General features: G+C 42.7%; 1 protein-coding gene across 2 annotated transcripts in view; it reads right to left on the reverse strand.

The window, feature by feature from the left end:
* Positions 1 to 284: 284 nt before the first annotated feature.
* The window catches only part of LOC139364569 (parvalbumin-7-like), a 41,688-nt gene continuing 24,348 nt past the window's right edge, over positions 285 to 17,624 (reverse strand). Inside the window, exons 1-5 of one of the 2 annotated variants that reach the window (XM_071101405.1) lie at positions 7,146 to 7,237; positions 2,506 to 2,574; positions 1,436 to 1,568; positions 1,044 to 1,153; positions 285 to 920 (exon numbers count right to left, since the gene is read on the reverse strand). In XM_071101405.1, coding sequence (XP_070957506.1) covers positions 895 to 920; positions 1,044 to 1,153; positions 1,436 to 1,568; positions 2,506 to 2,566 — 330 coding nt within the window. In that variant the 5' untranslated portion in view covers positions 2,567 to 2,574; positions 7,146 to 7,237 and the 3' untranslated portion in view covers positions 285 to 894. Of the gene's footprint in view, positions 921 to 1,043; positions 1,154 to 1,435; positions 1,569 to 2,505; positions 2,575 to 7,145; positions 7,238 to 17,624 lie in introns of those variants that run through there. The other variant, XM_071101406.1, reaches the window with a different exon arrangement.

Genomic DNA, 17,624 nt, shown 5'->3' on the forward strand with positions numbered 1-17,624 from the left:
CATTTCATAAACATGTGAATGAGAGGTATACTTTTGTTTCAAAATAGATTTGTTTAAGGCTACCAACACTCTGTGTGACTCTGATTTAGGCCACTGCAGTAAAAGGCAAAATGTATTATCGAAACCAAAATCGAAAAAAACGTGATTGCTTTTTTGTAATCAAACTGAAACCGAACCGACCTCAAAAAAGCACTAATCGCTCAGCACTACCAATCGGAGAAGAGAAGGAGACAAACAGAGGAGACATTAAAGGAAGCGTCGGAGTGAGTCAGTTGTTCTTGAGGCATTTTTATATTTTATTTTATTTTGTTCTTTCACAGTTTCATCTTTTGGTGCGTTTTTACAACAGCTCATTACCAAAGGAGAGAGGGACGGAGGGATGGGGAGGAAAGGAAAGGAGGAGAGCAGTGCCAGAAAGTTGAAAGAGAGATAGAAAGAGACAGAAACAAGGGACAGAGAAAGAGAAAGAGTGGGGGGAGAGAGAAAAAGGGGGATGAAGTAAAATCAACTCAAAGGAGATGTGACTTTCTCTCATTTTGAAATATCTACATTATTATTTTAACTTGAGGTTATTGGCCTTCCAGGCGGTCTGATAACTATACACAAACAGAAACACATACGTTTGTATAAAAAGGAAAAAATAAATAGGATGGGGTTGTGGGTGGGAGTGGGGGAGAGGGGTAAGTTAGCGAGGTGGGGGCGGAAGCCACGACACCCTTCCTCCAGTGCAGTAGTAGCCGTGCGCTTGAGTGGGAGAGAGCTGGGTGTCAGTGAGGGCAGGTGGAGGGATGAGGTGGGGGAGGAAGGGGCACGTGTGAGGGTCGGCAGCAGACTGGAAGAGGGGGAGTATCGGGGCTGGGTGGTGGAGCGCTAGTCGGTTTAGGAAGGTGTCTATTACTCGTGCACCAGGGCAACGAACTCTGAAAGAGAGCAAGAAGAGACAAGAGGTTAGAGCACTCTGTAGACTCTGTGGAAAATCTGATCACACTATGATGATAAAGGTGAGTACATGTGTCCGTCGGTCAGAGAAATAGTTTATTTACCATCGATGCCGATCATGCCGTCTCCATCCTTGTCAGCTTCGTTTAAGAATGCTTTGGTTTCTTTGTCGGTCAGGTCCCTGCCGTCTGAGGCAAATCCCTTCAGTACGAACCTATGGGCAACAGGGAGAGGGCAGAGAGACTTGAGACCACACAGTACAACTACTAGGAATGCTCTGGTGCCTAAACAGTTAACCATGAGTGTTTGTGTGTGTATATAGGATGGGAATGCATGTCCATGTGGTCACTGGTCAGTCACCATGCACTGTATATTGTTTAATAAATCACGGAGTGTGTAGTCAGTCAAAGTGTTGGTGTGTTTCTCTCTCTGTCTGTGTCTTTCTCTGTGTGTGTCTCCCTGTGTGTGTCTCCCTGTGTGTGTGTGCGTCTCTTACTTGAGCTCCTCCTCCTCTATGAATCCGCTGGCGTCAGCGTCCAGCACCAGGAAGGCTTTCTTCACATCCTCAGCTGACTTGGCCTTCAGACCCACCATCTCAAAGAATTTCTTATGGTCAAAAGAGTCAGCCGCTGCACGGCATAACACACACACAGTTTAAGTGAACACACACACACAGAGTACAAACACAAATGGAGGCAGACACACACACACACAGACTTACATACAAACACACACAGACAGGCACGCATGCACGCAGACAGACAGGCACGCACGCACGGATGCTTGCACACACACACAAAGGACAAAAAACAGCATGGGTGACTGCCTGGATGCAACACTCCAGAGGCTAAACGTTAATGCCAAACAATCATTAAGAAACGACTATTTTTACACTATGATACAGAGTTTGTCTGAGTGTATGTGCGTGTGTGGATTCAGAGCATTTGTTGTGCCAGTGGACACATAAATTCTATAGGTTAGAAGACTGTGCGAACCCCAGGACTAGCTGGCATCCTCTGGCATATATCTTACACAATATCAGTTCTTACACTATCTGAATTATGTCAGCTATGATGTGCTATTACAGTGTCATAATTATGTAAAAATGTGTTGATCCCAAATGGCAACCTATTTGCTACATAGTGTACTACTTTTGACCAGGACACATGAGGTTCTGGTCAAAAAGGAGGGCACTATAGGGAAGAGGGTGCCTTTTGGGACGTATCAGATGTGTATTTTTGGAACCAAGGGGCTCCTCTTGTTAACACATTAGTAGAGAGAACACATATTCGCCACTAACGTTCAATACAAAAAAGTGAATTATACCTTTACTAAGTATTATTAGCCATTTATTTGGCCTCTATTCAGTGTTTTCTTGTTTACACATTATGGGACCGTTTCCCATACACAGATTAAGCCTAGTCCTGCACAACAACATGGAAACTTTCAATGGAGAATCTTCATTGGGAGTGCTTCTTAGTCCTGGACTAGGTTTAATGTATGTCTGGGAAACTGTTCCTAAATGTGATGTCAGAAAATGAAATGGAGTGAAGGGTGTTTGGTCACCTGCGAATGCCTCTAGGGCTTTCTTGATGTCGGCAGCGTTGAGAATGCTGTTCATCGCCATCTCAGCAGCTGGAATGTCAGGAAAAAGGGGGGAGGGGGGAATGGAAGGATGAGAAGAAAAGGCGGGAACAAAGTTAAACATGAGAGCAAAGGGAACAGAGAGAGATATTCTCATATTACACTGCTGAGACTTGTGTACTGGAGCAAGAAAATCAGTGAGATATTGAGAGAACGAATTAGAAAGGAGGGAGAGGAGGGAGGAGGAGAAAATGGAGGAGGGGGTGGGGGGTGCTCAGTTCTCCATTTAGTTTGTGTGTGTTTTTTGGGAGCGGGTTGAGGTTGTGGGTATTATAAGAGAAACGTGGCTGGTCTCCAGGCGTCTACTCAGCAGGGTTAGCGCCATAGGATCTGTGCCTTGTGCTGTGTCTGACATACCATAGAACAAGAACGAGAGCTGTGGAGCTAGGAGGCCATTGGACACACCACAGAGTTAGAGCTGTGTAGAGTAATAGTGTGGACAGGGGGCTCCTTATGTCTCACACTTTGAAAGGCGAGCTGTGTCCACACCTCTTGGCCCTGTGTGTCCAACCCTGTGTGCCATTGAAGCCAATTGCTTCTCACTTACACCCCCCCCCCCCAGCTCCCATCTGTCTCCCAAAAGAGGAGAGGAGGAGGAGAGGAAAGGAGGAGGAGAGTCATGGTGAGTGGTGTTGACTAAGGGGTTATTGAGTAATGGATTAGTAGGTTGAGGTGTGGTTGCCATGTGGTGGCCATCCTATGATATCGTGCGAGGGCAATTTTTAAGTCTATTTTTAGATTAGTTTATGTCTGTAATGGCCCCCGAGGGGTGGCCCTGCTCCAGGGCGACAGGACCGCAGGGCCAAGTAGGGTGCTCTAAGATATTTCCCTGAGACACCGCTGCAGCAAAGGCTCATGGGATAAGTGAGCGAAAAGGCCCAGCTAGACAGCCTCTGGCTCGTTCGGACGTTCCTATGGGGGAAATTAATAGGGAAAGAATGGGGTTTTGGGGTAAACGCCTAAAATAACGTCTGAGTTTATCACAGGCTTAGGAGATCTTATACGTTTTGTTCTATAAAATATCAGCTTGTTAAGATGACCTTTATGAATTATGAAGCCTTTCCCTTACAGAAAAACACCATTTCACATGTGAAATCATGTGAAAACGTGTTTTTGGAATACTTCACATTTGGAACACTTTTTTTCCATCAGCAATCTGAATTTCCTGCTACACAACCAAATCTGTGGCCACAGATTAATAGGCAAGAATACAAGGTCAAAGGTACACATAAGGTACCTTCAGGGCCGGCTTAATGCAGGGGCTTACACAAAAAATACACAGTATATATTATATATATAATATTCTGCAACCGCCAACCCCAGGAGGATTCAGGAGCCAACTGTCAATGAGTGTAGATAGCCTGCTGCTGCCTGGTGCTACTCTGCTAATCGTTAGATCGGGGGAGGAGATACATGTGACTGGTCAATTGTGTGAGTCAGGGGCATGGCCCAAGCCCATAACGGACCCAAGAGGCAAAAACAATTATTATTTATATCTCTTTTTTTATCCATCCACAGGAGCCCGTCCTCAATGTTCAAAATACACCAGAGAGCATCATTTTGACAGATTTCTTAATCTGGCCCTGGGTACTGGTCAATATCTTTTAGGGTACAGTGCAGATAATCTAGTATAACGTAATTTTTTTCTGGGTACAATTACTACTGCACAAAAATGCTGGGTTAAAAGCAACCCATAGTGGACGTGTTGTGTTATTTTTGACCCAGCCAATTGGGTCACTTAGGGACATTGAACTATGAACCATCAGGTCAGATCAGAATACTGGAGGCGTGGCGTTCAGTTCTTTTTGGCCACCTGTGAAAGTAAATGTCGTTCCGGTTCTAGTTAGTGCCTACAAAAATATGCCATTACTATTGCTTTCTATAGGAGCCTACAAGACCCTATTTAGTAGTTAGCCTCTTTCCACAGTTTGTCCTATGCGAATGCCTCAACAGTCAGCCTCATCTTAGTGAGATCTAGCACTTCCTTTCACCCAACATCTTTCTAACACTCCTAAGTTTGACTTACCCTTTGGCTCCAATGAAAAGTATAAATATGAAACCTTTATACTTTTTTCCTGCGTGAGAGCCGGCTGTGCCCTTCTTCTCACCCAGAGGTGAGGGAAACCCAACCGTGCCTCAGGAGACCGACTCCTAGCCTTCATTACAACAGCTGCATGGTGTGTGTGTATGTCTGTGTGTGCGTGTGTGCGTGTGTGTGTGTGTGAGTGTGTGTGAGTGTGCGTGTGTGTTTGGAAGAGGGGGTCTGGGGGTTCTGGGTCTGGGCAGGCCGGATGTGGGTAAGGAGATCGAGGTATCAAGGGAGAATGTACTGGGCTCTCAATAAACTCGAGCCCCTTAAGTTAAGCCCCCTTGATCTCAGTTTACTATAGCATGTGTATGTTCGTATGCGGTCCTTTGTAGTGTCAGTGCGTGAGTGAGGGTGTGTGTTTGTATGTATGAATGCGTGGCTTTGCTGATATGTCTGTGACGTGTGTGAACTTAGATTTGATCTGTGGTCATGTTTATGAGTTTTTTTTGTGTGTGTGTGTGTGTGTGTGTGTGTGTGTATGTGTGTGTGTGTGTGTGCTCACACTCATGGGGCGGGGATGAGTTTGTGTGTGTGTGTGTGTGTGTGTGTGCTCGCGCTCATGGGGCGGGGATGAGTTTGTGTGTGTGTGTGTGTGTGTGTGTGTGTGTGTGTGTGTGTGTGTGCTCGCGCTCATGGGGCGGGGATGAGTTTGTGTGTGTGTTTATGTACATGCATATACATGTATGTACTGTACGTCTGTGTGCTGTTGGTGAGATAATGTTTTGCAACTTTGTGTGTCTGGATTCATATACCTTGTAGGGCTCTTACTTACAATTGATTTTACATTTAAATACCCACTATGTAAGTGAATCAGAATGATTGAAACACAACAGATTGGGGACTGTGCTTGTTTTAGCATTCTGTACACCAGAAACATTTAATTGGAGGATTTTGATTCAGAATGATAGCCAACTTGTAACTGAATAGTTGAAATTGTGTACAGAACAGCTCAACTGGGTGGCTACAACAAATGGTATTGATTCTGCAAGTCATTTATTTCATCATAAAAAGTGGAGTCAGCCTCTCTTGTCATGGTAACAATACCAATACCCAAAGAGCAGTGGTTCGTACGGCACGGCCATAAAAACAACACCCAGATGGATTGTGGGGGATTATCTTTGGACATAACACCAAAGTCCATTATGTTATCTGACAGCGTGGTGCGGAAAATAACTACTGTACCGCCACAGTACAACTGAACAATCAGACCTGGGTTCAAATACTTTAAAAACTACTTTATCTAAATTTGACTAGATAAATTTGACTGTAGCAATGGAACCATTAGAACGGTCCCAGTGCAACCTTGCCCACCTGGTTATCCAGGTAGGGTAATGCAAAAAATATTTCATATAGTATCTGAACCCAGGTCTAGCTTCCAAATTACCCAGTTACCCAATTCAATGATTGAGCAGCCACAACAATAGGCCTTGCGTAGTAGTAGGGACTCTCCTGGATGGCACACAAAGGTACTGCTATGACTCGCAGAATAATAATGCCATCTTATCTAATCAACTAATCACATCGTCTCATAAATCCATCTGGAACAATAACTAAACCATGTCACTAGACATTTACATAAAACACAAACACAGTAATATAGTATTATTAAATAAATAAAAATGTGTCAATCGCTTAAGCTATCCGTTAGCATTTAAAGCAACATCTGAAGTCTTGAGGTCATATTTCATCATGACACACAAACAACACATTGTATTCATAGCAAATGGCACCCTATCCCTTATATAGTGCGCTACTTTTGACCAGAGCTCTATTGGGCCTAGGCCAAAAGTAGTGCACTACAGGGAATAGGGTGCCATTTGGGAAGCATTCAATTATTTGTCTCTGTTTAATTAACAGAGGCTATAGCCAGTTCACTGACTCCATGAATATGCATTAACATGGAGATATCAGCACATGAGTATCATGCAAATGCACTAATCATACTCAACATAATCACATACAGAATGTTAATGAGGGAAGGTTATGGTCCCGAGAGGCATCTTTGTTAAAAAATGTAATAACTAAATACTATTTCACAGTGTCAGCAATTTGCACCATACTTAGTTAATGTCCTCTATATAATTGTTGAAAGGTTTGGTCGTTTGGTTCATATTCTCTATACAGTAGCCATTCCCATTACACAACTAACTAACACCACAAATTGCACCTGCTCATGCTATTTTCCAACACGTAACTACCTACATACTTAAACAAGATCTTACCCTTACAACTTTGCATATCATTTTTGTATTTTTTTTTCCCCAAAGTAGCTGTTAGTAAGTGTACTGCAAAATTATTCTCTACTGTGGTGACCAATTTATGAAGCCTTTTCCATGTCATTACTAGGTCAATTCCATTTCAATTCAATCATTTCAGGAAGTAAACTGAAATCCCAATGTTCACTTCCTGAATTGTCTGAATTAAAATGGAATTGACCCCAATCCTGGTTGTTGACCAAAGCACGCAGCCTTACCTGAGTTAAGGTGAGGAGTAGTATGGAGGAGATGGAGAAAGGGGCCAGAGAGATAGGGTGGAGGTTTGATAAAGAGACAAGGGTCCACTCCTTTCTTTTTTATACCCCTCCCCTCCGCCTATTTTAGGAGGGAAAGATGGAAACCCTATCGCTTCCCTTAACCACACTTAACTAATCAAAACCCTGCTATTAATAATCACCTGCTCATTCTCCAGCACCCATTCCACCTGACACCTTTTTCTTTACTCTCTCTCTTTCTCACCTTCCCTCCACGCATCTGGTTTTCTTACCTCTTTTTCTCACACCTCCCACTCAGTGGGCTCTGTCCTTAAATCCTCTTTTGATATTTCTCTTCCTCACGAACTCTCTCTTTCTGTGTTTATATGTATATATCTTTCCTCCTCTCTGTCAATTTCTTCATCTCCTAAGCTCTCCTTTTACTCCAATTTCCCCTGTCTCTCACACTTAACCATTCTCAAAGCAGAGATGGGTAGTAGTTCTGTTACATGTATTTGAATTACTTCTGAGTATTTCGTATGTTGTATTACACTGGTCTGAACTACAGTCAAATGTATTTTGTAACAAGATATTTTCAAAAGCTGTAATTTTCAAAATACAAAATTATTTTCTTTACCATTTCCTTATAGAAGTTAAACATTTTGTGGCCCCCTTGCACCCTACATTGTTTTTAAAAAGTATGATGGCACTATGGTGTGATAAGACTATCTGCTAAATAAACATATACTGTAAATGTACAGTATATGTAAAAATGAACAATTGCAAGGCATGCTGAGTATTATTCTAATGAGCGCCGCCCCGAAACAAGGCCAATGACAATACCCAGTGTGCTTTGCAGTTGTTCATTTTCACATATACATTTACAGTACATTTTGGTCATTTAGCAGACGCTCTTATCCAGAGTGTCAATGCATTCAACTAAGGTAGATAAACAACAGCATATGGCAGTCATAGCAAGTAAGATGTTTCTGTAACCATTACTGAGAATGTTGTTTCTATTCGACCGTTTAGTACCAATGTAATTTTATACTTTATAATACAAAAGACATACATTTCAATGAACTACAATACTTTACAAAAGTATCTTATATTTTATTTTGATACATTGGTCTTTAGGGTATTTTAAAGTTGTATTTTCTAATTGTAATTTCTTATTTATGCCCATCTCTATCTCAAAGTCTCTCTCATTTACCTTTCCTGCTCATGGGGGATTAAAACCATCAGCCAACTTCCTTAATCCATCCCTTTATATCCACCTCCATTATCCATTATCTTATTCCTTTCTTTGTCTGACCCTAATGAATCTATATATAGCAGACACAAGTCAAAGCAAAGCTGAAGGTAGATCCTGAACGTCCATGATCAGAACTGTGACATCTGATATCCGTGGGCTGCCTTATGCTCTGTGTTCATATGAGTTTGTCCCAAATGACACCCTATTTCATATATGCAGGTGTAGCATCTTCATTTGACCACTGCTGTCGTAGCAAAATAATTATGCACCAACAGGATTTGAACGTTGCTTGATCGTCGGTTAGGCTATTAGCTGGTCAAAATTAGGCTATAAGTGCAATACTGTTAATATAACCGTGTTTTAATGTGAATTCTCAGCAACAAAAGGGGGATCAAATTAAGATCCTATAGATGTACAGTGTAGTGTGGTCAAAAGTAGTGCACTATATAGGGGACAGGGTGTCATTTGGGACACAAGCTACATTATTTTGTGGGGAAAGAATCCAAACAGGCTCTCGGCATCAATTAACCATAAAACATGGAGGCTTGGTGGGTTAGGTCACTCTGGCGCAGGCAGCACCCCCCCAGGAATCGCCAAAGCCTGTCATGTACAGATAGATATGTCTTACTGAATATGGCTGTACCAGTGGACTGCACACATCAGCTGTTTCCATGTCTGAGGTATTAATGAAGTGTGTGTGTTTGGGGGTTGTTGTGTCTGTACAATGTGTGTGTGTGTGTGTGTGTGTGTGTGTGTGTGTGTGTGTGTGTGTGTGTGTGTGTGTGTGTGTGTGTGTGTGTGTGTGTGTGTGTGTGTGTGTGTGTGTGTGTGCGCATGCGTGTGTACTCATTGACCTTTGTAAAGGTGGGTTTGAAGGCAGAGATGGGGCCTGCGATGTGGGCTGTGGTGCTACTGTATTGTACTTAAAGAGAGCAATAAACAGGTTTACTATAGGATAGGATGGGGAGGCAATGGTGGTGGTTGTGGTGGTGGTGTGGGTCACTGAGTTCCCATGTATAAATGTACTGGGATGAGGAGGGATTTGCTGCTCTGTAGGGGACCTCAGTGACTGCTGCTATTTAACCTTATTACCATATCTCATTGGGACTGTTTTCTGGAGCAGATGCGGTACTTTTCTAAAAACCTGATAAAGTTTTGTTTCTGGAATGACATGCATTTCTCAAATTAGGTTAATCATGCAGTTTGATTCGCCGTTGAGTCATCGTGACATATTTCCAATCAATGAATTTGATATGGAACACCTCCCCATCTGTACATCTCTGCAATTTGCCACTCTATAATTTATCTCTCTTTTTCTCCTACCCCTTATTCCCTCTGGTACCACTCATGGGAATGTTATTCCCCTGTCCAATTCTAATACGCTCAAGCACTTTATCTTTTTAACTCTTTCTCTCCTCTCTTTCCTTTCAACATATCATCCCATCTGCCTTCTGTTCACTGCACGAAGAGGTATATAAAGCACCCTCCTTTTAAGGGGCCTCTTTCTTCCACTAAACTTGTGTGTTCTCCAGCCTTCCTTAGACTAAATGTATCATCCTCCTCTCTCTGCCTTTCAGGGCCATGCAACCAAAAGCCACCAAGAGGCTTGACTTAACCCCACAGAGTGCTTGGTTGTTGTCTGGGGCTCTCCCAAGGAGGGATGACAGTGGTGCTCAGTGGTGGAGCCTGAGTGGTGGCAGAAACGGACTGGCCACAAGGCAATTCGGGAAAATACCAGATGGGCTGGTCCATCTTTAGCTCAGTGGGTCGGTGATACATTTTATAGGGGCTAATATTGAGGGTCTGCAAAGAGAAAATGGACTGGTGTGGGTTCTCAAGGAAATGCCAGGCCGGTTTGTGGTCACTGACTTTCCCTGGGTGGAGGGGTGGTGCAAGGGGGAAGCGTAAAGGCGAGCTGAAGGGTGGTGAGATGCATAAACAGGTTATATCAAAATCAGTGTTGATGGGGGGGTTTTCACCCCAAGGGCCTGGAGGGTGGAGGGTGAAATGACATCTGTTCTCTTCCAAATCTCAACCTCCATCCCAATGCCCTAGCTGTCATTAAACAGGCATGGCACCTGACTCCATCAAACATCTTTTGAGTAGTTTTGTAAGGGAATTGATGGAAGTTCATGGAATTCTCTGCTCCTTTGATTCAAAAGGGCTTTTTGTTTAGATTTCTGTTGGTTCGTTTGAAAGGTTTTTGCTGAGGTTGACTATTTGAACATGGATGTATCAATAAATTGTGTTCTGATTAGCATGTTAATAGGGAAATCAAAAGTTCCTTGTCGGTTTCTTGACAGGTTGTGTGTTTGTGTTGTTTATCCCCAACAAATCACACAAAGTACATCGACGGGGCTGTTGTGGAACAGGTCAAGAGCTGGTATCTCTGTTTTATATTTGTAGTAAATGTCCAAAAATGTTTTTAAAAAACTGTTTTTAGCTTTCTCATTATGGAGTATTGTGTGTAGATTGACGAGGATTTTTATTTATTTAATCCATTTTAGAATGAGGCTTTAACGTAACAAAACGTGGAAAAAGAGAAAGGGCTGAATACTTGCCAGATGCACTGTATATGTACATATCTACCTCAATTACCTCGTACCCCTACACATCGACTCGGTACTGGTACCCTGTGTATATAGCTAGGTTATCGTTACTCATTGTGTACTTATTCCTTGTGTTATTATTTTTTATATTTATTTATTCCCTGTGTTGTTATTTTTCAGAAATGTGCTACTATTTCTCTTTTTTTTTAATCTCTGTATTGTTGGGCAGCATTTCACTGTTAGTCTACACCTGTTGTTTACGAAGCATGTGACAAATAACATTTGATTTGATTTGAAACTGTAATGAGTTCAGTTGTAAGTCATTTCCAGTAAAGGTCTTTGAGTGTTTGATTTCAGTTCGTTTCGGTCTGTTTGTTGAACACACTGACATTTTCACACTAGGCCTACTCTGAAACAAAGTTACAATATGAAACAAAATGTCAAATATAGCAATAAAACTTTCCAAACCACGTATTTAATTTGTACGTTTCTGGTGGGCGACTGTCGCTCGTAGGCCTCCTCTTTATAACATACTTCCTAGCGAGATCCAATTCCTGTGGCTGAAGAAAGCACAAATATGTTTACATATTTCCATGTTTCCCTGCCTGGAATAACAAAGACAGAGTTATTCTAAGGAAGACAAAGTGAGAGGATAAAACTGAATACGTTTTAGAGGAAGCCGAATTCCAGGGAGAGAAAGAGAGCGGGGGGGAAGGGGGGAACAGGGGGTGGGGGATGGAGGGAAGCTTTGAAAAAGTCCTAAAAAAGCTCAGCTAAAACAGACAAAATCTCAGTCCCTTTGAAACTGACAGCTTTTGAAGAGGCAGAAGTCGGGGCTGTGCGGCTGGTCCAGGGTGAGATGAGAGGTAGTGTGATCTCCAAATGTCATCTTTGCAGAACAGTGTGGGTCTGGATGAAAAGTTGGACGATATGAAGGCTTGAAACAACCGCGGTTTACATAAATGCGTCAGCATTTTACTTTCAAACGAGGTTTGAAAAAAAACCTATATATTTTTCTTCTTCTTTTATGTACATTTTGTCGCCTGGTTTATTTACTGCATCATCAGTGTCCAGTGAAACAGTGGGGAAGTCTGTTTCAGCAAACCACTGAAAGCAATGCATTGTTTACTTGTTTAGCTGTTCTGCGCCGAGCCTTGCCACCTGGCAGTAGGTGTGGGTATGTAGTGGCATTACTGTTGCCGTCTGTCTGGCCTGCTGTGGGACATCACATGATAGACCCATTACTGAGAATCATCGTCCTCCCTTCAACTATTAAATTTCTCTGTTTCAGCATTTTCTCCAAAGGAGACACAGAGCGAAAAATGACACTTAGAGTGATGAAGGGAACAAGGGATGAAGGGAACATGAAAGCTGTAAAGAAAGAGAGAAAGACCAAGGGTAGGAAATGGAGAGGCAATAGAATGAGATACTGTCCAGGGGGAGGTAGAGAGAGGGAGAGAGGCAGAAAGAGAGAGACAACGAGAGATAGAGAGAGAGAGAAAGGACAAGATGGACAAGGACATCCATGGGTCCTGACAGAGGGAATGATAGGAGAATGAGAGATGGACGGCCATGGGACAGAAATGAATGAGTTGTTTAATAAAGGAGCTACTGGGTCGTCCATCTGCAGGGATCCTCCCTTAGCCTTAACAAATGGGAGTCTGCATTTGAAACATTAAGACGGATGGGCCTCTTCTCTCTCGCCGTGTGATCAGCCATTCCGTTGCAATGACGTAACGATTTTTCGTGCCGCGAGCATCTTCTGATGCAAGAAAAGACAGGGCTGAGGAAGACACACCCAAAAGAGAATACTAAGAGATGCACAGATATAGTAAGAATGATGGGCCAGTCAGGAGGCTAGGAGAGAAATAGTGTGCAGAAGATATAGAGGAAAGAGACAGTAAGAAAGAGAAAGGAGAGGCAGGGAGAGAAAGAGGTCAAATAGAGTTTTGGTCAGATGTGGTGAAGGAAGGTTGCTCAATCTATAGGGAAAAAAATAAGATGGACGACAGTGTCAACATCAAAGGACAACCATACAGTCAGGCTGAAAGTTAACTATCCCAATCATCAACGATGGACAGTGTAATGGAGGTGATTTGGTGAACTGCGCTCGCATGATTAGTAGCCTAACCTTTTCTTAGACCTGAAGACTTGTGTTAGCTCCTCAAGTTAATGCCTAGGCTTTAGCTTAGCATGCTAACAGACCCAGTTGGTCACACCAGTATAGACAACCAATGTGAATTTTGCCAACAAATCTGAACTAAATCATTTCAATAAATCTTGAAAGCCCCTTGTGATGACGGTGGCCGCAATAGAAAAGCTGAACCTCAACAGAGACGATGGGGTGGGTTATTCACACCGTGTACCCTAGTCCTATATGCAATGTACTCCTTTTGACCAGGTTCCTATGGGCTCTGGTCAAAAGTAGTGAACCATAGAGGGAATAAGGTGCCACTTGGGACGCAGGCAGAGTATCAGAGCTGGTCTGTACTGGACTTGGCACAGGAAGGTGTGTAATCCCTTCAACAGGTGCCTTGGGACCAGAGAGACAGGCTTTGGGAGAATAGGAGGTTGTGAAGGGGAGATATGAGGAAAGAAGGAGAACACGGGGAAAGCGATACGAGGAGAGGGAAGAGAGGGAGAGTAGAAAGGTGTGGGGATTTGAGGAGGGAGGTCTAAGCGAAAGGAAGGTGAAGAAATATGAGTTTGAGGAAAGAGAGCGGGGGGAGAGGGAGTAGAGGGGTGAGGAGACTCCTCAGGAGCGTCTGTCGGCTTACAACTCAAGAGATAGGTGTTGAGTTGCACCCGGCGATGCTACAAATGTAATATGGGGAGACGCTGTATCCCTGGCAATGTCGTCATAACTAATGTTGGAAGCTGGCAAGTTTGCATTTGCGGAACGATGTGCGTGAATATGTCATCACAGTATGGGTAATGGATGGAAACAAAACAATTTTTCTAAAAGATTCATCCTTTCTCTTTTTGAGTTATTATTAGTGTGTTGACCGTTTTTTGTCATACATTTTCTAGCTCTCCTTGGGTTCTAATGTCAGTGTGTTCCTGTTTGTTTTAGGAAGCATGTCAGCGGGTCAGTGATACCATCTCTTCCTCTGTTTGCTAACCAACAAAATGACATTTAGAACTGTGTCACTTGAGAATCACACCACCAAGCAAGCGCAAAAATGCAAGCATGCATGTCAACACACACGCACAGACACACACACAGGCACAGACACACACACACACACACCAAGATCGGTTTGACCTTGACGTTGTAGGCTACATGTGTCAGATGTGTGTAGTGTGAATGAACTGTGATAAGATTCTAAATAGTAGCTCTTATATATATAGAGATCACTACACCAGATCAAGGCCTGAAGCAGAGAGAGCACTAATGTTCATTCGACTTAAGAAGCAGTCAGGCTTAAACTGCAGCTCCAAATGGCCACATCACAGCATTAAAATAACTACTACAATGATCATTATTCCCCTAAATGTATACTGAACAAAAATATAAATGCAACATGCAACAATTTAAACTAATTTACTGTTAATGTTCATATAAGGAAATCAGTTTATTAGGCCCTAATCTATGGATTTCACTTGACTGGCCAGGGGCGCAGCCATTGGTGGGCATGGGAGGGCATAGCCCCACCCTCTTGGGAGCCAGGCTTCAATCAGAATAAGTTCTTCCTCACAAAAGGGCTTTATTACAGGCGGAAATACTCCTCAGTTTCATCAGCTGTCCGGGTGGCTGGTCTCAGACAAACCCGCAGGTGAAGAAGCCGGATGTGGAGTTCTGGCGTGGTTACACGGGGTATGCGCTTGTGAGGCCGGTTGGATGTACTGCCAAAATCTCTAAAACGACGTTGAAGGTGGCTTATGGTAGAGAAATTAACATTCAATTCTCTGGCAACAGCTCTGGTGGACATTCCTGCAGTCAGCATGCCAATTCCACGCTTTTTCAAAACTTGAGACATCTGTGGTATTGTGTGGTGTGACAAAACTGCACATTTTAGAATGGACTTTTATTGTTCCCAGCACAAGGTGCAGCTGTGTAATGATCATGCTGTTTAATCAGCTTCTTGATATGCCACACCTGTCAGGTGGATGGATTATCTTGGCAAAGGAGAAATGCTCACTAACAGGGATGTAAACAAATTTGTGCACAATATTTGTGAGAAATATGTGTTATGTGCGTACGGAAATGTCTTTACATGTTGTGTTTATATTTCTGTTCAGTACTAGTTACTGTTGAACAGATTTAAAAGACTGCCGCTGGTTTATGGCTCGTGTCCATTTAGAGCAGGGGTGGGCAATTCCAGTCCTCGGGGGCCTGATTGGTGTCACACTCTTTCTCCATCCCTAGCAAACACAGCTGATTAATCAAATTGCATTCTAAACTGAAGATCATGATTAGGTGATTATTGGAGTCAAGTGTGTTAGCTGGGGCAGGGGCAAAACTGTGACAACAATCAGGCCCCCAAGGACTGTAATTTCACACCCCTGATTTAGGGGGATATGCTATCTCTGTCTGTGTTGCCAAATGTACTACATTATAAAAACATTCAAGAGACAGCAGTGCTTACAAAGACGGAACACACACCCCTGAAATTAAAACATCAACACCGACCGGCTGGCCTGGACATCCATTCAGTCAGGGGTGCATCCATTTAGGAGGGAGTGGAGTGTATTCACATATTAACAAATACAATAGGTTCTTGAAGGGCACATTAACAAACCACTGCCATTAACTCTGCTCCGAGACCCAGCCGCATTGCAGTTAAAATGGAAGTCTGTTCACAGGTGAAGGATGCCTTAAGTTGCTTGGTTGGAAAGGCCTGTATTATTACATCACACAATCAATTAGCTGTTACATGGGCTACGAGGGTGGTGTGTGTGTCTTTGTGTGCGCGCGTCTCTCTCTCTCTCTGTGTGTGTGTGTGTGTGTGTGTGTGTGTCTTTGTGTGTGCGTGTCTCTCTCACTCTCTCTCTGTGTGTGTGTGTGTGTGTGTGTGTGTGTGTGTGGGCAGCGTGTGGGAGTCAGGGGGTGGCCACCATAGAGCAATTAAGACAAGCTAATGCACCGTCGCCCGTGCACATCGATCCACTATACTCTAATATCCCTCAGCAGTCCCAGTCATTAGAATGTGTACAAAATGGCACTATATACCCTATATACCCATTAGATTTATTAAAGGCGATCCAATAGCCAACCGCACCATAGTGTAATTACCTAAAGAAGCATCACTCGTTTATGGATATTTATTTAGTAGTGTATAGGTGGTGTTAGGTTTAAAAGTGTGTAGCAGATTTTTAAGTGGGGGGGGGGTCTTATTCAGATGCGCTCAATATAGAGAATGAGCTTAATGACAGTAATTGTTGCCATCTCTCTCAGAAGAGATAGCAACATTCACAAAATATCAAATATCAACATTTTAAACTAACTGAAATGATGGTTCATTTTATTCACACTTATTTGGGGGATTCCAGTCGACACAATTCCAACTTAATAGGCGACACACACACACACACACACACACACACACACACACACACACACAAGCCATTGTCTTCTAATTGGGGTGTCAGGGGATTTGTCTCATAGTCTTTGAACAACTCTCTTCAGAATCATTCATGATTTGTGTGAACAAACAGAAACAATGAATATTTTACCAAAAAGATAGAATAACCAACCCTTGCTGTTACATCTGAGAAAAGCCATAGAGGTTAAAAAAGATAAAATCATTTTGAAACTCACATAAAAGTTAATACTCCCAGTTTCAATTTAATTTTAAAAAAATAGAAAAGTAGCTGACATCGCTCCAGTGACCTAATGTATCAGTCATGCATAGGCACAAATCTGTGCGTAAAACAGGCGTGAGATAATTTCCACGCAAAGTGTGAGATGTATCAATATAAACGTTTACTTGAGAGTGTGCGTAAATTGACATTCCGCGCCCTCGAGGAAACGAATTAGCAGAATAAAAAAATCCCCTAAAGATCTGTACCGCACTTCCGCATCTGAAGTAAAAGGTGACAGAACTAGAGCTGTGTTTGTCAGACCATCAAACATCCCGGAAACCGGTATTCGAACAAAAGCCTCTGTGGCTTCCAAACGGTTTGGCCTACGTGGAAAGATGACACTCTTACGAGCACGATGATGTTCTCCGCTATTCCTCTATGACTGTCACAAGTGTCAGGAGACTGAAGTCGGTTCAGCGGTATCTGTCAGCTTCTGTCTGTATCGTCCGAAACGTTTGACATTTTAACACGTTCCAAAAAACATTTAAAAATTGTATTAAATAAAAAATTACAAAAAAATTAAGTGTGATTATTCTACAGTGGTCCCTGCAGCATACGCTCAAACCTGTGTGATTAGAACGCTTATTTAGAACGTCCAGTGTCGATTGACGCAAATCAGCATTTGAGCTAGCCACATTGGTTTTTCAAATAAACATTTTTCAAAATCACAGTTCTTACAAAGTTATGTGGCCAGTTTATTTTTGGATGCAATGTTCAGACATTCACAGAAGTAGCTACCACATACACAATCACCCAAACCGGAAAATGTAGACTACATTAGTTCTAGCGCTAACTGAGGGAAGATTAAATTAACAAAAGCTGTCATATTTAAGAATTCAAGCGGTTATATTTAGAGAATTCTGGGCTGACAGA

Source organism: Oncorhynchus clarkii, chromosome 13 (assembly GCF_045791955.1).
Source record: "Oncorhynchus clarkii lewisi isolate Uvic-CL-2024 chromosome 13, UVic_Ocla_1.0, whole genome shotgun sequence".
NCBI lineage: Eukaryota > Metazoa > Chordata > Actinopteri > Salmoniformes > Salmonidae > Oncorhynchus > Oncorhynchus clarkii.